This window comes from Nerophis lumbriciformis, linkage group LG23, assembly GCF_033978685.3.
Source record: "Nerophis lumbriciformis linkage group LG23, RoL_Nlum_v2.1, whole genome shotgun sequence".
Classification (NCBI taxonomy): Eukaryota; Metazoa; Chordata; class Actinopteri; order Syngnathiformes; family Syngnathidae; genus Nerophis; species Nerophis lumbriciformis.
This window is the reverse complement of record NC_084570.2, coordinates 10370419-10392936: the sequence shown is the minus strand read 5'-3', so window position 1 is coordinate 10392936 and position 22518 is coordinate 10370419. Positions and strand designations below refer to the sequence as shown.

Genomic DNA, 22518 nt, shown 5'->3' with positions numbered 1-22518 from the left:
ATAATGTTGACTCTTTTTGTGTTATTAATGTGGTGTTTTAAGCTGGCGGTGATCCGATGAAAAGCACTTCCTGCAGAGTGTGCATAAAACTTAATGTGGGTCGAGTCTTTGTTTTTTATGTACGCAAAACCCCTAAGGAGAGTACCAACTTGCTGTTTAGCACCTTCCATATTGATTTGTTAGCTTCTGCTGCCTGTCGCTACCAGATCAACTAACTTTGACAAACTGCCTGAAATGGCGGGGTTTTTGAGTCACTTTGTTCTGCAGATGGGTCAAATTACATTAATAATTGTTGATCATGTACAAACCCCGTTTCCATATGAGTTGGGAAATTGTGCTAGATGTAAATATAAACGGAATACAATGATTTGCAAATCCTTTACAACCCATATTCAATTGAATGCACTACAAGGACAAGAAATGTGATGTTCAAACTCATAAACTTAATTTTTTTTGTGGCAAATAATAATTCACTTAGAATTTCATGGCTGCAACACGTGCCAAAGTAGTTGGGAAAGGGCATGTTCACCACTGTGTTACATGGCCTTTCCTTTTAACAACACTCAGTAAACGTTTGGGAACTGAGGAGACACATTTTTTAAGCTTCTCAGGTGGAATTCTTTCCCATTCTTGCTTGATGTACAGCTTAAGTTGTTCAACAGTCCGGGGGTCTCCGTTGTGGTATTTTAGGCTTCATAATGCGCCACACATTTTCAATGGGAGACAGGTCTGGACTACAGGCAGGCCAGTCTAGTACCCGCACTCTTTTACTATGAAGCCACAATGATGTAACACGTGGCTTGGCATTGTCTTGCTGAAATAAGCAGGGGCGTCCATGGTAACGTTGCTTGGATGGCAACATATGTTGCTCCAAAACCTCTATGTACTTTTCAGCATTAATGGCGCCTTCACAGATGTGTAAGTTACCCATGTCTTGGGCACTAATACACCCCCATACCATCACAGATGCTGGCTTTTCAACTTTGCGCCTATAACAATCCGGATGGATCTTTTCCTCTTAGGTCCGGAGGACACGACGTCCACAGTTTCCAAAAACAATTTGAAATGTGGACTCGTCGGACCACAGAACACTTTTCCACTTTGTATCAGTCCATCTTAGATGAGCTCAGGCCCAGCGAAGCCGACGGCGTTTCTGGGTGTTGTTGATAAACGGTTTTCGCCTTGCAATGGAGAGTTTTAACTTGCACTTACAGATGTAGCGACCAACTGTAGTTACTGACAGTGGGTTTCTGAAGTGTTACTGAGCCCATGTGGTGATATCCTTTACACACTGATGTCGCTTGTTGATGCAGTACAGCCTGAGGGATCGAAGGTCACGGGCTTAGCTGCTTACGTGCAGTGATTTCTCCAGATTCTCTGAACCCTTTGATGATATTACGGAGCGTAGATGGTGAAATCCCTAAATCCCTTGCAATAGCTGGTTGAGAAAGGTTTTTCTTAAACTGTTCAACAATTTGCTCACGCATTTGTTGACAAAGTGGTGACCCTCGCCCCATCCTTGTTTGTGAATGACTGAGCATTTCATGAAATCTACTTTTATACCCAATCATGGCACCCACCTGTTCCCAATTTGCCTGTTCACCTGTGGGATGTTCCAAATAAGTGTTTGATGAGCATTCCTCAACTTTATCAGTATTTATTGCCACCTTTCCCAACTTCTTTGTCACGTGTTGCTGGCATCAAATTCTAACGTTAATGATTATTTGCAAAAAAAATTTTTTTTATCAGTTTCACCATCAAATATGTTGTCTTTGTAGCATATTCAACTGAATATGGGTTGAAAATGATTTGCAAATCATTGTATTCCGTTTATATTTACATCTAACACAATTTCCCAACTCATATGGAAACGGGGTTTGTACAAGCACATGATGTTGACATAAATCCAACAACCTAGTCTATTAGTTATTATTATTTAACTTTAGCTGTCCATGTATTTAGGAGTTTAAAATTAGATTTGATTGATTGATTGACACTTTTATTAGTAGATTGCACAGTACAGTACATATTCCGTACAATTGACCACTAAATGGTAACACCCGAATACGTTTTTCAACTTGTTTAAGTCGGGGTCCACGTTAATCAATTCATGGTAATAAGTTATGATTCAATTTATGTTAGTAAAGGCTTCCAGGTTAGTTCCCATTGGTTCACATTTGTAGACTTTATAAATCTTATTTTTTCACGTTCACCAGTTCATTTAACCAGTTCCAGAAGTTCGGTGCAGATGGGGTTTTCCACTCTTTGAGATGGAGCCTTTTGGCCAAAACCGTCCCGAGAAGCAACACAGCTGTAATAAATTTTCATTATTTTATATTTTATTTATTTAATAATTTTTTTAGATGGTGTTTGGATGGTGTTAGCTTAGCCGCGTAGCAATTAGCATGTATATCAATCAATGTTTATTTATATGGCCCTAAATCACGAGTGTCTCATGGGCTGCACATGTCAAGACTTGGACTTTGGGGTTTGTTTTCCCGGAATGCAATGAAAGTTGGCGAGGGCAAGGCGTGAAGGTAAAGACATTATTTATTTTACACTAACAAAGGAACAAAAAGCGCGCTCAAGGCGGAAGTACAAACTTGACTAACGAAACAAAAAGACTTGCACGTGGGCAAAAAACTATGGACATGAACAAAAGTCGCTAACTGTGGCATGAATAGAACAAACTTACTTGACATGGCATGAAGTGCGCAGAGGTAAACAGAGTGAGAAGCAGAAAGTCAGGGGTATGAATCCGAATGTTGCCAGCAAGACAAACTGAAAACAATGAACTTAAATACTACAGACATGATTAATGAAAACAGGTGCGTGACTCAAAACGTGAAACAGGTGCGTGACGTGACAGGTGAAAACTAATGGTTAACCATGGAAACAAGACAAGGGAGTGAAAAGACAGAAACTGAAGAGTCCAATAACTAAACAAAACAAAACATGACTAAAACAAAACATGATTACACAGACATGACAGCACAAGCCACAACGACATCCTCGGCTCAAATATAAGTTTAAAACTACGACATACAAGAAACACACAACTGTTAAAGTCAGTAAATATTATCAACTTAGTGTCCTTACAGTCGTTGATTTAGTAAAAAGCAAATGGAGAAACCCATGTAACACAAATAAGTTAACAGTCGCTAATAGCTGACATCGCAGATCTTTCTACTTCCGTTTCAAACAGGAACTAAAGAGACCACTACTTACGAGGAAACCCGCAATGTGCACACCTGACTACAGAGTGGCGCTGTCTCAAACTAAAAATGTAAAAACATCGAATTATTGTATACTGGATCAATGTGGAATGCGCTCCCAACAAGTGTAAAAGAAAGGGCATCTCTATCCTCCTTCAAAACCGCAATAAAAGTACACCTCCAGGCAACTTCAACCCTAAACTAACACCCTCCCCGGATTGTAAATAATCAAATGTTTCTCTTATGCTTTCTGATATCTTTCTCTCTATGTCCACTACTTGCTGTACATATCCTACCAAGTCAGACCTAGGGATGATACTCGAAACCGTTTTTCCTGGTTGTTCGATAAGAAAAGAACCGAGTCCTTGGACTCGAATCCCTTTTTGAGAACCGGTACCCGTTATCGAGACCACTATAGTAAAGAAAAAAAAGGTTGGTTCTTTATTCGAATCCCTGGGAACGAATCCCGTCCCGACCAGAAATGACCCGTGGGACATCACAAGAAATGACGTCACGTAGCTCAGTCATTAGGCGCAGATAGCGAAAGCAGGAAAAACAATGGACCGGAAAAAGCGCTCCAAGGTGTAATAAAGTTCAAAACAAAAGGTATAATCCAATGAATAACTTTACTGAGAGATTTGAGCAGGGTACAAACACATGACGAACACTTTTACGACCAACCGGAAACATAGCAACCAGGCTAGCAACGCACCTCCTTTACGGCAGCTGTCGCAACGTTCTTAAAGCAACCGCAGCACATACATATATATACAACATATATCTCCCTTTTTTAACTTTTGTTTTTCTTTCCTTGTAAACAAAACAAAATCACACTGTATATGTGTTGTCTGTCTAATTATAAATAATGCAGATGAGCCGTGTTGGCTGAGTTCTTGACGTTTACTTTCACAGCGTGCTCATAACCTCATTCTTAGCTGCCGGCGTGGCGACATGCAACAACACTTTTCGGGGCTTCAGCGCATGCTCGTCACTCCCGTTGCATGTTGGGTAGTGTAGTTGTTATATTCCCTAGCTCATAACATCACATATTTCCCCCTATAAAGAAATAATGTTAACTCAATAAAGTGTATTTCTTTTTTTAGCTTTAACTTTTCATTTTTTAGCATTGTAACCACATTTGCAAACAACTTTTCTCTTCATAGAATTTTCTTTCAATAAAGAAATAAAGTGCAGCAATGTCAAAGCATCATAACAAACAGTTATGTCAAATAGCAGCAGAAGTGCACTTTTTGGAGAGCTGTATTATTTTCAGTTTTGTGCCCAAGGGACTGATTTTATTTAACACTATATTATTATTTATACACCTATAGTGATCACAGAGACAGGTTGTTTTTGTGTTACTGCATATATTTGTTTTTCTGAAAAATCCCACTTAATATACTTTGGGTAACAACAGTCAATATTTATTTATTTTATTTTTTTAGCGGGGTAACAGTCAATATTTATTTATTTATTAGATTTTATTTTTTTCTTATATAATAAAAGTGAGCTTTTGTTAAACCAAATATTGTGTGTTTTTTCCCCCATATACAACAACCTATCTGGACTCGATAAGAGAATCAAGAAGGAATCAATTCGATAAGAGGATTCGATAATAGGCTCGAACTCGAACTCTAGTCAGACCTACACTGTTTCAATATCCATTTCTCTGATGATGCAATTGTTGATGCTGATTGTTGATGACAGAAGTGTTGATACCAACCAGACCTAACCCCCCCTCCCCCTCCTCCATATCCCACACCCCGGATTGTAAATAATGTAAATAATTCAATGTATATACTCTGATGATTATCTTGTGTGAAGACTGTATTATGGTGTTAGTATATATTTGATAGTATATATCTCTGTACCATGAATCAATTTAAGTGGACCCCGACTTAAACAAGTTGAAAAACTTATTCGGGTGTTACCATTTAGTGGTCAATTGTACGGAATATGTACTTTACTGTGCAATCTACTCATAAAAGTTTCAATCAATCAATCAATGGAGGTGTAACACGTCTTTTAAATAATTAATTAATTGTATTTTCTTACAATATGTCCAGTGCCAAATGAGCTTTGGGCCCAAAATAGCCCACTAATAAACACACACATGTATATAATACATAATGTTCATATATTTCTGGCCATTTGCATACATGCCTAGCAGTTTTACTGCATACACTGCAAAAAGTCAGTGTTCAAAAACAAGAAAAGAAAAAAAAAAAATTAGGGGTATTTTATTTGAACTAAGGAAAATTATCTGCCAATAGAACAAGAAAATTTGGCTTGTCAAAACTTTCCAAAACAAGTAAAATTAGCTAACCTCAATGAACCCAAAAATACCTTAAAATAAGTATATTCTCACTAATAATAACTGTACTACTATATGAGTACGTGTTTTCTATTGTTTCATTGAAAATAAAACAGCAAAGTCCATTTGGCTGTCATTTGTTTTAATATGAGACACATTTGTGTCAAAGTCATGATTTTTATTTTCATGCTTGAAGTAAGAATGCATTACTTTAAAAAAGTAGTTTTATACTTGTGAGTGTTGACGACGCAGCTTTGCAACAGTTGATATTCTAGTTTCAAGCATGTTTTACTCAATATAGGTCATCAAATCTCAGCAACGAGCTGTAATATCTTACTGAGAACATTTAGGACCAAAACACTTAAAACAAGTAAAACACTCTAACATAAAATCTGCTTAGTGAGAAGAATTATCTTATCAGACAGAAAATAAGCAAATATCACCCTTATTTGAGATATTTCATCTTACTTAGATTTCAGTTTTTGCAGTGTAGTTTCTATTTCTATTGGTAAAAAATATATATTTAAGAGCATGTCTAAGTCCACTTATAGAGTTTGGGCGTGACACAGTGACTGGTATTCAATTCTAGTGTACCATTTTGAAATGAAGGCAATTGTTAATATCTATTATGTAAATGATGAAAGGTACATTGGTTTTCATACAACCCACTCTTGGTGTGATTTGGGGTTTTTTTGGCAAAAATTTTAGACAACTTTGTGCGTAACAAACTAGTCAGTTTGCCTGTGTATTATTCAGCAGAATCGAGTGTACTAAAGTCCTTGTCCTTTTTTTTTTTTTTTTTTTTTTTTAATTCATTACAACTGCAAAATAAGCCACTATGGGGCCAAAAAAAGTTTTGAGTGCCAGCACTTTGATTAGGAAAATGAGAAACATAATTCTACTTTGTCTTTTTTTCTGGTCCTGGTCCAGGCCTGAAGAGGTTTTCACAAGACCAAAAGAAAGCTACAGTGTTCTCAGCACTTTGATTAGGAAAGTGAGAAACATAATTCTACTTTGTCTTGTTTTCCTGGTCCTGGTCCAGGCCTGAAGAGGTTTTCACAAGACCAACAGAAAGCCATAGTGTTCTCAACACTGTACTCAAGCATTAATGAGAACTTAGATGTGTGTTCCTCACAGACTTGTCTCGACAGATCATTATCAAGTGAGGCATCACAGTCAAAAAGGCTTTCGGACAGATTTCTACAGCCAAATGATTTGATGGAGATTCGGTGACATAGGTGATGTTTAATTTTCCAATTTTTAATCGTCCATGAAAAATTACATTATCGGTATACACACTAAAAATCCCATTTTGACTATTGAAAAAATTTAAATCTTATTGGACCTCATTAAAAATGACTGCAAATATGCATGCTCATGTAGACCACAGCACATAGCGACATCTAGTGTACATTGGATGAACACATTGCTGCTCCAAATGCTTATTTTCCACTCATTTTATTTTTGGGCCCTAGAGAGGTTTTGCTCCAGATTGAAGGAGTTCGTCGTCAGAGAAAACTACCGTGGAGCCTTCAGGTTTGTCGTTGCTGTTTTATTATTATTATTTCAATTATCATTTATTATTGTTATTGAACTTTAGCTGTCCATTTATTTTGGAGATTAAAATTAGATGGTGCTTGGATTAGATTATTGATTTTTTTTTTGTGGAGGGCCATTTTTTTACCTGCCAAAAAAATACAATTAAACACAAAAAATAAATAAGTAAAACTGCAAACAATGTACAATTAATTACAAAAACATGTTGATGCCGAAAAACATAATTATACACCTTATAGGCTTAAGAACACCTTTCTTCAAATATAACTTCAAAATTTTTTAGCTTTTTTACAGTATACAAAATAATCTCAACAATATAATTGAAATTATTCCCTTATTCTCTTTTGTTACAATTGAAGAAGTCATATGATTGGCCCTCATTCAAATTAATTGTCGTTTTGACACAAAATTACTTAGTTGTCTCTGAATTTAACAGTAAACACTTAAACACCCAACAAAAATGATTTAGAAAATAAACATAAGAAAACTGAAGAATATTGATCTCATTATCGACGTAGAATCGACCTGAAATGGTGCTGTCGATATTTGGATCTATTCATTGATGTGAACTACTGTGCCGCCACAAACGTTTTTATTCAATTTTTACAAGGTTTATACAAGTGAATAAACTACGATGAATGGGTTCACAACCGAGAAATATGCGATTTAAAAATAAATATTATTGTAAATAGCTATGGCTATTTGATGAATTTTATTTGGATTTTAAACGATATGTGAAAGTCATAAAAACTAATTATAAATACAATTATTTTATAATACATGTAACATACTGGTGGATTTTATTTGGATTCTAAACGATATGTGAAACTAATTATAAATACAATTATCATTTTATAATACATGTAAAATTTATAAACCGGCAAAAAAAAAAAAAAAAATACATTTGATTTTCCACGAGCAAGCGATGACGTCATGGGTTATTTGCGGAAGTAGTCCGTGGCATCAACAAACACGTCCGTGTTCTCATAAGCGAAGAACACACTATTGTTAAAAACCTCCGGAGACGTGGAAGGCCTCTTTAAAGACGATTATCGTGGCTGTGTTGACAAAGGTGAGCATAAATAAACAATGTTCAGCTGAACAATTCATCATAGCTTGTCCGACCTTCACCGCTTCAAGCTAGCAAAAATGACATGCAGCGGTTACATTTAGCTCGCATTGCTGATCCTGAATCAGTGTTTTTTTGTCTACTTCGGTCAACCATTGATGATCCGTTATTTTCCATAAATCTTGACCGCATTACATCCGCGGACGGTTTTTGACGCTTGGGTGGTCCTGCAGTCGTCTTGTCGGTATCACCGCAGCCCTTCACTTGCTGTCCAATGTATTTTGAAAGCTTAGGTCGAGGGTTCCAAGCGGGGGGAGTCTGAGACCAAGGTGCTGTCAGTCTGGGTACTCGGAATTCCCGACTTCCGGGTGCTGCTTGAAGGCAGCACGCTGATTGAATGGAAGAAAGCAGGGGAGCGAATCAGACTGATGTGGGCAAGAGCAGGCCTCTTGCAAGGGACTGCAGCACCCAGACCATTAGCACAGGAGGGCAAGGTTTGGCCTGTTTCTAAACACTAACACAATCATGTTATAGTTTTAACGATACTTGTGTTTTTTTATGCTGCAGGTCATGGTCTCAGGTTGTCAAAGATAAACCTGTTCAGCTTGTTGAGTTTGTGGTTGGAGTTGTTCCCCCTGGAGCGACCTAAAGAAGATGATCAGGTGTGTGCACAAATATTTACTACTATAGAAAGGGCCATTTGAGCATCAGTATTTCATCAGTTGTGCATGTCGATTTACTACTTTTTTATGTATAATAAAGATGGCTGATGCAGCAAATGCATGTGTGTAACCCAGGCTTTTTGTGGCCCCATTTCGGTCTTTAAAATGACTCGTGTAACACACTACAGGGGCCATAGGGCTGATTACAGCCTAATACATACCTGCCAACCCTCCCGATTTTCCCGGGAGACTCCCGAATTTCAGTGCCCCTCCCGAAAATCTCCCGGGGCAACCACTCTCCCGATTTCCACCCGGATTTTCCACCCGGACAACAATATTTCCTCCATTCAAACAGCGTGCCGACCCAGTCACATAATATATGCGTTTTTTTACACACACATGAGTGACTGCAAGGCATACTTGGTCAACAGCCATACAGGTCACACTGAGGGTGGCCGTATAAACAACTTTAACACTGTTACAAATATGCGCCACACTGTGAACCTGCACCAAACAAGAATGACAAACACATTTTGGCAGAACATCCGCACCGTAGCACAACATAAACACAACAGAACAAATACCCAGAATCCCTTGCAGCACTAAGTCTTCCGGGACCACCAAACCCCGCCCCCCATCCCTCTCCCGAATTCAGAGGTCTCAAGGTTGGCAAGTATGACCTAATAAGTTGTGTAATAGTCGTTCTTCGCCACACTACGTTTCAAAGTTTGCGGCTCGTAATGGTGACCATGTGGGTGTTATTTCATGTCAAGAGGTCTTTTTTAATGTTTGCGTATTTAGATAGTATTTAAAGTAGGGTTGTACGGTATACCGGTATAAGTATAGTACCGCAATACTAATGAATCATTTTCGGTACTATAGCGCCTCTGAAAAGTACCAGTCCCGCACCTTCCCGCGCCCGCGTCGAAGTCACGTCGTGTCATTGCCAAACTTGCCAACCCTCCCGATTTTCCCGGGAGACTCCCGAATTTCAGTGCCCCTCCTGAAAATTTCCCGGGGCAACCATTCTTCCGAATTTCTCCCGATTTCCACCCGGACAACAATATTGGGGGCGTGCCTTAAAGGCACTGCCTTTAACGTCCTCTCTCACCTGAAACTTTCACCCCTTAACAGCCGCATGCTGTCCAGGCGTCCACTTTTCCTCCATATAAACAGCGTGCCGGTCCAGTCACATAATAACGTAGCGTTAGACGGGCTTAACAATGGTCTTTACTCAAAGATGTCAAGAAATGCTGACACGTTGTATGATCTTTAAACTGGTTTAATAATAACACAAGGCATACTTGGTCAACAGCCATACAGGTCACACTGAGGGTGGCCGTATAAACAACTTTAACACTGTTACAAATATGCGCCACACTGTGAACCCACACCAAACAAGAATGACAAACACATTTCGGGAGAACATCCGCACCGTAACACAACATAAACACAACAGAACAAATACCCAGAATCCCTTGCAGCACTAACTCTTCCAGGACGTTACAATAACATCTCCGGCTTTTGGAGCTCAGTGCACAACTGCACACACAACAAGATAGAGGCGAAGCAGAAGACCGCTTTATCCCTTTCGGGGTCACGGGGGGTCGCTGGAGCCTATATCTGCTGCATCCGGGCGGAAGGCGGGGTACACCATGGACAAGTCGCCACCTCATCGCAGAGCCAACACAGATAGACAGACAACATTCACACTCACATTCACACACTAGGGCCAATTTAGTGTTGCTAATCAACCTATCCCCAGGTGCATGTCTTTGGAGGTGGGAGGAAGCCGAAGTACCCGGAGGGAACCCACGCAGTCACGGGGAGAAAATGCAAACTCCACACAGAAAGATAACTATTCTCTAGAACAGGCCTGGGCAATTATTTTGACTCGGGGGGGTGGGGTATTTAGAGAGAAAAATGTGTCTGGGGGCCGGTATATCTATTTTTAGGAACACTAATACAAAACCTCACAATAATGTCTGATTGAATGCTAAAAACGTTATGACAGACCGCCTGAAAAAACTTAATAGAATTTTACATTTTTCTATGAAGGATAAAACACTGAATATTGAAAAAATATGAATGTCACACCCCCTTTCGATCGACATATTTTACAATCAAGTGAAACGCAACAAACAGTGAAATATGAACGCGAAGGGTACAAAATAAACCCACCTACAATGTGATATATCACTAAGCTTTAGAACTTTGTTGTGAAAATCTCCTTCCACGTCTGTGGAAACGCTTCCCGCCCACACTGCTTGGTGCCTCGTCTGAGCTGCTGTGACGTAGATGACCATAGTAACTAATTAGATGACCATAGTAACTAATTAGATGACCATAGTAACTAATTAGATGACCATAGTAACTGGTATATCATCCATAAGCGCAGATTCCAACCATTGAAATACTTTGTATAGTTCAAGACTTAGGGTCATTAGAAAACATCACTGCACATCATAATGGCAGCTAGTTTCCATCTTAAAGATCTAAAAAAATTATTTGGGAATGTCCGGCGGGCCAGATCGAAAAGCTTAACAAGCCGCATGTGGCCCCCGGGCATTAATTTGCCCAGGTCTGCTCTATAAAATTTGTTTTTTGCTGTGTCCGGAAAGTCTTAATCAGATTTACATTATTTCTTGTGGGAAAAATAGTTCCCAGCCTTGCTACCACAGAGACTTTTTTGAATGTATTAGTAACAAAAACCGAGGTAGCGCCTGAAAACGTGTGGCTTGAAATCTACAAAATGCCAAAACAAAGAACATTTTTGTAGCTTATTGTTGTCACTCAAAACAAAAACTTTTTTTCTGGGTTTTATAATCTCGTTCAGATCCGCAATGTGGGTCTCGTGGTGGTGCAGGACACCAAAGTGATGGGACTCCACTACTCTGGACATGAGCTCCACGCGGGTCAAGCCGCCATCATCCAACATGGCGCCCGTCTGGCCGACTGTCAGCTGTACTTCTCCAGGCGACCGTGCGCCACCTGCCTAAAGATGATCATCAACGGTGGGCAGAGGAGATGAGAACGTTCTAAGCGTGTTGATTGGTTTGTCCGCGGCGTGTGTCCCTAATCAATTGTCCTCAGGTTCCCCCATCTGTTCCATGAGTGACGGACTGACTTAATTTCTGGGGGTTGTGTTTCCAGCCGGGGTGAGTCAGATCTCCTTCTGGCCTGGAGACCCTGAGGTCAGCATGCTGAGCTGCAGCCCCCACGGTTCTCCCACCCCAGAGGAGGCCATGTTGGATGCCATGGCAACGGAGAAGCTGAAGTCCAACAGCCGCTCCCACATATGTTTGCTCCTCCAGCCTCTCGCTCCTGGCATGGCGCAGTTTGTTAGCGAGACGTCCAGAGAGTGTGACTTCATGGTGAGCGCCACTGACGACGACGATTTCAACCTGAACACTGAAGAACTCTTCTGCAGGTATTTCACCTTGTTGTGGTTTGCGCTTGCTCACACACACAACTACACACGCGTCTCTTGCTCTTCTGTAGGGAACAAGAAAGACACTTCCATGATTTCTCCAAACACTTCCTGATCGAGAGCGCCCATCAGCACAGAGAGATTTTGACCATGATGCATCTGGAGAACTTCTGCGTGGAACCTTACTTCTCCAACCTGAGACGCAACATGAGGGAGGTGGTGGAGGTTCTTGCCTCAGTGGCGGCCGGGGTGCCTCAGCGACACTGCGGCTTTCACCGGTTAGGAAACGCTCATCTCCTCGCCCGAGTGTTACACCCTTTGATTTTTCTTCAGTCATCATTTTATTGAATTTGATGTTTATTTGCATCGCGTGAATGGTCAACAACACCCAAAGTGCTAAATAGGGCTGAGCTGTATCGCGATATAATTGTTTTAGATCGGTCAATATCGATAATTATTAGAGATGTCCGATAATGGCATTTTTGCCGATATCCGATATTGTCCAACTCTTAATTACCGGTGAAGTGTCTCTCTTTACTAGTTTCGTCGAAGCATGTTGCTTTTGTAGCTGTTTCAGCAAATTTGAATTGCTGTTTTGGGCAGTAGATGGGATCTTTGATCCAAGACACAACTTTTAATGACAAGACGAGCCATCTTAAATAATGTAGAGGACTTTAAATTAGTCAAAAGACTACATTGGATAATGTTGTGAATGACATTTAATGACGTTACGGGTCACCTTAAATAATGTGGTGCACCACCACATTGAATGAAATGGCAGACCACATCAAATTACATTGAAAACCACATTGAATGATGTGACGGAGCACGTTCAGTGATGCAACGGGTCACCTTAAATGACATGGCGGCACTTGTTAAATGATGTGGAAGACCACATTATTTATTATTTTGTGGATCACATTTAATGACGTGACGACTCCCCTAAATGATGTAGCGGACATCATTAAATAGTGTGGTGGGCCACTTTAATGATGTGGAAGACCACATTGAATGACTTGGTGGACCACATTAAATAATGTGGCGGGCCACATCAAATTATATGGATGGCCACGTGACGTGATTTGGCGAGCATTGAGTTTGACACTTGGGTTCTACTGGTTGAAGTTACATCTGTGCTGGGATGAGCGTGGCTCAGGTGGTGTGGTATACCAGTCTTTGTTGGGACGAGTAAAACTGCCATACTATCGAGGTGACTTCCAGTTTTACCCACAATATTTTCACTCTTCTCACTCCATGCAAAGAATCAACCTCCAGACAACAGGATAGCGCAACCAAACTTGATACCTGATTGGCTGTTAGAATGTCACTCCCACTGATCAACGATCACTTCCTGCGTTGCTCTGTTACCAGAAAGCGAGTGCCTTTGTTCAGGCAACCAACCTTGCTTCGCAACTTCCGGTTTCTTCCGGCGAAGAAGAAAAAAATAACCGAACGTTTTTGTGAAACTTATTGATATCGACCACGTGTCTATCACAATATATACCGTATTTTCCGCACTATAAGGCGCACCTAAAAACCTCCAATTTCCTCAAACGCTGACAGTGCGCCTTATAATCCGGTGCGCCTTATATATGGACCAATATTGAGCCACAACAAGTCTCGCAACTACGGTAACTACGCCGACTTCATTTTCCCTCTTCTACGGCTGCTTAGCGTAGAAGAAGAAGCACTTCTTCTACTACTAGCTTTTGAGGAAATTGGAGGTTTTTAGGTGCGCCTTATAGTGCGGAAAATACGGTATATATTGTGATAGACACGTGGTCGATATCAATACGTTTCACAAAAACGTTCGGTTATTTTTTTCTTCTTCGCCGGAAGAAACCGGAAGTTGCGAAGCAAGGTTGGTTGCCTGAACAAAGGCCCGAAAAACTACGAGAGTCAAAATATTTATTGTTTACATTGATTGAGAAGCGCTTCTTCTTCTACGGGGGAAAATGAAGTCGGCAGCTGCTTACCGTAGTTGCGAGACCTAAACTTTATGTAAAGACCCAAAAATGGCTCCTATTAAGAGACAGGCTTACGACGCAGAGTTTAAACTCAAGGCGATCAGTCACGGAGTAGAACACAGCAATAGAGCAGCAGCGAGAGAATTTAACATTAAGGAATCAATGGTGCGGAAGTGGAGGAAGCAACGTGATGACCTGCGCCAAGTAAAGAAGACTAAGCGAGATGGCTACAGTTGGAGGACAAACTCGAACAGTGAGTTGTTGAACAGAGAACAGCAAGTAGAAGTGTCAGTACAATCACTATTTGTTTTGTTGACATTCCCTTTAGCGCAGCTCCATCTAATGGATGCATAACGTAACCCCAGCCTCTACTGTAGCGTCTATTCTATGCGCCTTATAATGCGGTGCGCCTTATATATGAACAAAGTTTTAAAATAGGCCATTCATTGAATGTGCGCCTTATAATCCGGTGCGCCTTATAGTGCGGAAAATACGGTATTAATATTGTTGTATCGCCCAGCCCAAAAACCTGGAATTGCACATTTTGTGGCCTATAGTGTCCTATTCATTTCAATAATAGGTAACACTTTAGTATGGGTAACATATTCTAAGTAACAAAGACTTCATTTAGAGTTATTTGGACACTAGGGGAACATATAAGGGTTAGGATTACTAATAAGCAATAATTCTGAGGTTATTGAGGGAAGACTCTTAGTTAATGGCTTACTGGTCATGCAGAATAAGGCATTTATAAGTACTTAATGACTAATTAAGAGCCAATATGTTACTAATTTGCATTTTAATAAGCAACGAATTAATGGTGAATATGTTCCCCATACTAATGTTACCCATTAATATATTGATATGAATTTTCCCACAATCCAATAAATTATGTTCTACATTTTCCAAACACAAACCCCTTTTGATCCTAAGAATTCTCACTATTTCCTAATTTCTCTAAGGATACTAACCATTCCAACACTAGTCAGGCATTTGCCCTGCTATTCAACTTTTTCAGTGCCCAAAAATGGAAATGAATAACTTTTTGCCACATTTCTCGATACATTCAAACCAGGGGTTTTCAAACTTATGTAGATTTTTTTAACCTTTAGGGCTCCCCTCAAGTTTGGTCCCGGGGACCCAGAAAAGTTTCAGCCATAAATTAATTCATATATTATTATCTTTAATGCTTACATCTCTAGATGAACTTCAGCTCTATCTGTAGATATAAACTTTTATACCAAATGTGTTAAAGAAATCCAGCTTTTTTATGTCAAAAACACCAAATATTCAAAATAATCCCCCTCCCCCCAATTTTTTTTTAAGTGTAGTAATTGGAGGCTTAAATAAATCAATAATTAATAACAACATAGATTCTGATTTTCTTCCATCCATCCATCCATCCATCCATTTTCTACCGCTTGTCCCGTTTGGGGTCGCGGGGGGTGCTGGAGCCTATCTCAGCTTATTACTTCCAAATTTCTTAACCAAATTCAAAACCTTCCAAGGCCAAAAACATTCAGAATATTTATTAAGGACATTGCAATCATTCCCATTTTTTGCTAGAAACAAGCCTTAAAAATCTTCACAATCCTCATTGAAAACATTCAGGACAACTTTTTTCACATAATTCCACATTTCCAGCTCTCCAGTATTGACATCTAGGCCTTGTTCACGCTGCAGGTCAATTCCGATTTTTTTTTTTGCCCTTATGTGTCCTGTATTAGATTTTTTCATGTCAGTGAAGTGAAGTGAATTATATTTATATAGCGCTTTTCTCTAGTGACTCAAAGCGCTTTACATAGTGAAACCCAATATCTAAGTTACATTTAAACCAGTGTGGGTGGCACTGGGGGAAGGTGGGTAAAGTGTCTTGCCCAAGGACACAATGGCGGAAGCGGGAATCGAACCTGGAACCCTCAAGTTGCTGGCACGGCCACTCTACCAACTGAGCTATACCGCCCCATATATAGTGTGTGGCTATAAATTGAATATATATGCAACGCCTTCTCAATGTGAACGCTCCTGTGCTTAGGTCGCATTCATCCGACCAGAATGTCATCAAAAAGTGATAAGCGTCATAATTATTCGCCAAAATAGACGTTTACAAAATAAATAGTTGCCAACGGATCAGAAAACATGTAAAAAAAAATGTTTTAGGAACTCCTATGAAAGTTTTACCACTCCTGTCTCCGACTGCTGGCTCACAGACACGCTCTACAAGTAAAATATCCCGTTAAACTACGAGAGTCAAAATATTTGTCCTGTTCGCAATAATTTTTGTTCAAAAAATGTTAACTTGGATTGTACAAAATCCTTGAAATTGCTACAAATGTGACAGTACTGAGACCGACGAGAGTTGAAGCCATGTTTACTTTAAACACGTGCGACGTCATAGATAGATAGTACTTTATTGATTCCTTCAGGAGAGTTCCCTCAGGAAAATTAAAATTCCAGCAGCAGTGTACAGAATTGAGATCAAATTTAAAAAGTAAAAAGTAAATAATGGGGGTATAAATGGAAACAAAATAGAAAATATAGCAATAAGAATAAAAATAAAAAAGCAACAATGAGAATAAAAATATAACAGTAAAAAAAGAATATAACAAGAGAAACTAGGCAGCAGTGACCATGTTATGAAAATGTCATGACCTCATGTCAGCATACGGGTCAGGTTGCATTCACATTAGAAATCACTTTTTTTTTTTGTAATTTAGATTTAGATTTATTGGTCCCCTTGGGGAAATTCATTGTCACTGCCGTACATTTAAACACTAGACATTACACATCACACACAAAAAACAAAACAAAAAGACATCATACAAGACTAACACACATTTACAGGCTTGTCAGACGGGTCGGCCGGGCCTGCTGTTAAGGGCGGCTATAGCTGCAGGGATAAGGCTTTTCCTGAGACGGGCCCTCCGGAATTTGATAGTTCTGTACCTGCGCCCTGATGGTAGTGGGATGATGTATTTGTGTAGTGGGTGAGTGATATCCTGGACTATTGTTTTTGCCAGTCGGGTGATGGACCTGTGGTTTAAGTCTGAAATGTTGGGTGTGGGTAGGCCGATGATTTTAGCTGCTATGTTTGTAATGCGTGTGAGTTTGGTCCGGTTGGTTACAGAAAGCATGTAATGTTAAAGTTAAGATAGTTAAAGTACCAATGATTGTCACACATACACTAGGTGTGGTGAAATTTGTCCTCTGCATTTGACCCATCCCCTTGTTCACCCCCTGAGAGGTGAGGGGAGCAGTGGGCAGCAGCGGTGCCGCGCCCGGGAATCATTTTTGGTGATTTAACCCCCAATTCCAACCCTTGATGCTGAGTACCAAGCAGGGAGGTAATGGGTCCCATTTTTATAGTCTTTAGTATGACTCTGCTGGGGTTTGAACTCCCAACCTACCGATCTCAGGGCGGACACTCTAACCACTAGGCCACTGAGTAGGTGAACGGCCACATTAAAAGATCGGATTCGACAAAAAAAATCTGAATTTTACATCCGACTTTCAAGTGTGAACGTCGCCTTATATTTGTGTGACGCAGCCCCCTTTGCCACGCAGGGAACCCCCAGCTGCTGATGCATCGTCATCAACATCGTCGTCATCGTCGCCGCCCCCTTGCCATGAGGGCGTGTCCCAAGAAATCGCCCGTCATTGCATCATCCAGGCCAGACTGTTGGCTTACAGGACAGGTCTGCTCGGAACACTTGTCCTTCACCAGTAATAGTGTATGGTCTGTAATCACCGGTATCGTTCCAGAGGACCCAAAAGTGGGCGTCGGCGCCGTGATCTGGGCTCACAGACAGTCGGTATACTCACCTGTGTTCAGTGTTACTTTTCTTCTTTGGATTTAGATCAAATAAAATATTTTTTAACATAATAAAATATATATCTTTCTCTTGTCCCAGGCTGTCTGTAACAGATCAGGTGGCCTGTCCCTAGTGGGCTGCGGCTATAACGCTTACCCGGCGGGTTCGCAGTACGCCGAGTACCCGCTGATGGACGACAAGCAGGAGGACAAACGGCGACGCAAATACCGATACATTATCCACGCGGAGCAGAACGCCCTCACCTTCAGGTATCTTTGGAACAGCACTGCAAAAACTGAAATCTAAGTAAGATGAAATATCTCAAATAAGGGTGATATTTGCTTATTTTCTGTCTGATAAGATCATTCTTCTCACTAAGCAGATTTTATGTTAGAGTGTTTTACTTGTTTTGGTCCTAAATGATCTCAGTAAGATATTACAGCTTGTTGCTGAGATTTGATGACCTATATTGAGTAAAACATGCTTGAAACTAGAATATCAAGTGTTGCAAAGCTGTGTCATCAACACAAGTATAAAACTACTTTTTTTAAAGTAATAATTTCTTATTTCAAGCATGAAAAAAAATCATGATTTTGACACAAATGTGTCTCATAATTAAAACAGATGACAGCCAAATGGACTTTGCTGCTTTATTTTCAATGAAACAATTGAAATTACGTACTCATATAGTAGTACAGTTGGCACAGTACAGTAAACTGACAGTTAATATTTAAACATTTAACATGTGACATTTCTAACAAATGTGAACAGAAATAGTTCATGCACATTCAGATTAATTCTTCAAAATGACAATTAAAAAATGTTTTGCCCGGGGCCGGGCTGTATATATGCGCACTATAATTGACTGAAAGAGCACGCACTTGGCGTGATGATGTCATGTTATCAATGGAAAAATGCATTTTTAGACCATATGATTTGCCTGAGCGGCTAGGAGACCCCGAGAGTAACAAGCGGTTGCCTTGTTGCCTTTCCATTAAGAACAATAAACTCGTTTTTAGTGTAAGTTTGCTGGTTTCAAGAAACGTAATGCAGAGTGCATATCATTATGTCAAGATAATGGCACTAGCATTTACTTAATGTAAGAATATTTTTCAACATATTGAGCAAAAAGGTCTCATTTTTTTTCTATCAGGAAAAGTGCACTTGTTATTAGTGACAATATACTTATTTTAAGGTATTTTTGGGTTCATTGAAGTCATACTTGCCAACCCTCCCGGATTTTCCGGGAGACTCCCGAAATTCAGCGCCTCTCCCGAAAACCTCCCGGGACAAATTTTCTCCCGAAAATCTCCCGAAATTCAGGCGGACCTGAATGACGTGTCGACAGCCTGTTTTCACGTCCGCTTTCCCACAATATAAACAGCATGCCTGCCCAATCACGTTATAACTGTAGAATGATCGAGGGCGAGTTCTTGGTTTCTTATGTGGGTTTATTGTTAGGCAGTTTCATTAACGTCCTCCCAGCGCGGTAACAACACTCAACAACAGCAGTCACGTTTTTGTAAAGCAGTTCGTCTGCCGTAAACAGCAATGTTGTGACACTCTTAAACAGGACAATACTGACATCTACTGTACATGCATATGTGACATTAACATCTAGGGCTTTTAGAGAGTGCAGTGCACAACTGCGCACACAACAAGGAGACAAAGCAGAATGCATCATCAGAGAGGGTGTTCAGCATGGTTAGAAAGATAGTGACAGAGAATAGAACAAGGATGGACTATTCAACCCTTAACTCAACAATGAGTAGATGAGTGTTATGTGTGTGTATATGTGTAAATAAATGAACACTGAAATTCAAGTATTTATTTTATTTATATATATATATATATATATATATATAATACAATAAATATATATTTATATATATATATATACTGTATATATAGCTAGAATTCACTGAAAGTCAAGTATTTCTTATATATATGTGTGTATATATATATATATATATATATATATATATATATATATACGAAATACTTGACTTGGTGAATTCTAGCTGTAAATATACTCCTCCCCTCTTAACCACGCCCCCAACCACGCCCCCGCCCCACTCCCGACCATCGGAAGTCTCAAGGTTGGCAAGTATGATTGAAGTTAGCTAATTTTACTTGTTTTGGAAAGTATTGACAAGCCAAATTTTCTTGTTCTATTGGCAGATAATTTTGCTTAGTTCAAGTAAAATACGCCTCATTTTTGTATTTTTTTTCCCTTGTTTTTGAACACTGACTTTTTGCAGTGCGTGCCGGTGCTGCCTGACGTGACTTTGACACCGTTTTTGTAGGACCCGCGATATCTACCCAGAGGAAGCCGCCATGTTGTTCGTGACAAAATGTCCCTGTGACGAGTGCGTCCCTCTGATCCGAGGCGCCGGCATCACGCACATCTACACCAACGACCACGACCGGGATCGGGACAAAGGAGACATTTCCTACCTGCGCTTCAGCAACCTGACGGGCATCCAGAAGTTCATAGTGAGCGTTCTTTCATGTTGCGGCACGTTAGTAAACAACAAGTGGAAGTAAAAAGTGTGTATTCACAGTGGCAAAGGAACCCAGTCACGTCCTCCTACGTCAACGCCAGTAAGATCCGTCTTCCTATCTGTACTTGATCCCGCCTGATGCTTGCTAACGTCAATATTTTGGTTCCAGACGGCTTCGCGGGCAAGCGCAGGCAGCGGGAGGAGCAGGAGAAGCAAGGCATCAAGAAGCTCCGCGACGACAGCGCGGCCGACAACTCGCCTCCTATGAGCTGAGTATCGCTTTCCCTGGAGGTCCACAAACATTTGATGTTCTTCATGCTGCTGTTGAGGAGAACTCTCACCAAACCACACCGACCTCATCTTTACGAAGCAACTCACACATAAAAATCATGTTTAAGTTCATTATCATACCATCAGAGGTCTTCAACAGGGGACCCCTAGGGCAGTGGTTCTCAAATGGGGGTACGTGTACCCCTGGGGGTACTTGAAGGTATGCCAAGGGGTACGTAAGATTTTTTTTTAAATATTCTAAAAATAGCAACAATTCAAAAATCCTTTATAAATATATTTATTGAATAATACTTCAACAAAATAAATGTTTAGAATTAAGTTCATGAATCCAGATGGATCTCTATTGCAATCTCCAAAGAGGGCACTTTAAGTTGATGATTACTTCTATGTGCAGAAATCTTTATTTATAATTGAATCACTTGTTTATTTTTCAACAAGTTTTTAGTTATTTTTATATCTTTTTTTCCAAATAGTTCAAGAAAGACCACTACAAATGAGCAATATTTTGCACTGTTATACAATTTAATGAATCAGAAACTGATGACGTATTTTACTTCTTTATCTCTTTTTTTCAACCAAAAATGCTTTCCTGTGATTAGGGGGTACTTGAATTTAAAAAATGTTCACAGGGGGTACATCACTGAAAAAAGGTTGAGAACCACTGCCCTAGGGGGTCCATGTAGGTACTGCACTTTTTGGTTGATTATACTTTATTTTGAATATATTTTTAGATTCACCAGGTAATTCTTCCATGAGTTTAAATGTATTTAAATACACATTAAGACACTGTAATGTAGTATCGAAATAGAAGTGGCATGGACACTCGGGCCGTGAATCTTTGGGCACCGCGCGGTTCGATTCGATTCCTGAGGATAACAATTCGATTCAGAATCGATTCTACATTCAAAATTCATAAATTTTTAATGACATTGGGTGTCAATTCTTTGATTAACTACATTCCTACACAAAATAGATAAACAGCTCTGATAAATGTTTGTATTACTTCAAAGAAAACTGTTTTGGGATCTGAACCGAGGATGTCGTTGTGGCTTGTGCAGCCCTTTGAGACACTTGTGATTTAGGGCTATATAAATAAACATTGATTGATTTTGTTCAATACAATTCTACCCAAATAATTAATAAAGTCAAATACAAATAAGGCAACTTATTTTTTTCTAAAGGAGATCTGTACAACAAATATGATCATCTACATCAACAATATGATTTGCCTAAGTGGCTTGACAGGACAGATTGAATATATATATATATATATATATATATATATATATATATATATATATATATATATATATATATATATATATATTTTTTTTTTTTTTTTTTTTTTTTTTTTTAAAGAATAGTTACAAATACAAATCGTGATTAATTCAAAAATCAATGTTTTTGACACCATACTCAATGTATCTTGAAGTTTTAAATAAAACAATAATTATATTATTGCATTTCTGATAGCTAGCGATTAGCACGCTAGTTACCTGCTAGCAATTAGCGCACCAGTTGCCAGCTATCATTAGCCGTGCAAGCCGCCGGCAAGCAATTAGCACATTAGTTGTCAGCCAGCGATTAGTGTGCCCATTGTTAGCTGGAATTTAGTGTGTTAGTTATCATTTAGCGATTAGCCTGCTAGTTGTCAGCTAGCGATAAGCGCACCAGTTGTCAGCAAGCGTTTAGCACGG

General features: G+C 39.6%; 1 protein-coding gene across 2 annotated transcripts; it reads left to right on the top strand.

Annotated features, from left to right (window-relative positions):
- The first annotated feature begins 8039 nt into the window (after positions 1-8039).
- Positions 8040-22118, top strand: cdadc1 (cytidine and dCMP deaminase domain containing 1). Of its 2 annotated transcripts, none has more exons than XM_061985144.2 (12): positions 8040-8158; positions 8444-8649; positions 8723-8817; positions 11654-11831; positions 11971-12247; positions 12319-12525; positions 17779-17909; positions 17977-18026; positions 18126-18295; positions 20333-20522; positions 20591-20630; positions 20700-22118. In XM_061985144.2, exons 2-12 carry the CDS (start codon positions 8553-8555, stop codon positions 20801-20803), a joined length of 1539 nt encoding a protein of 512 aa, XP_061841128.1. In that variant the 5' UTR covers positions 8040-8158; positions 8444-8552; the 3' UTR covers positions 20804-22118. The 2 variants fall into 2 exon arrangements, with proteins under 2 accessions (XP_061841128.1, XP_061841129.1); XM_061985145.2 differs by having other exon boundaries at positions 8050-8158; positions 8449-8649.
- Positions 22119-22518: the final 400 nt, after the last annotated feature.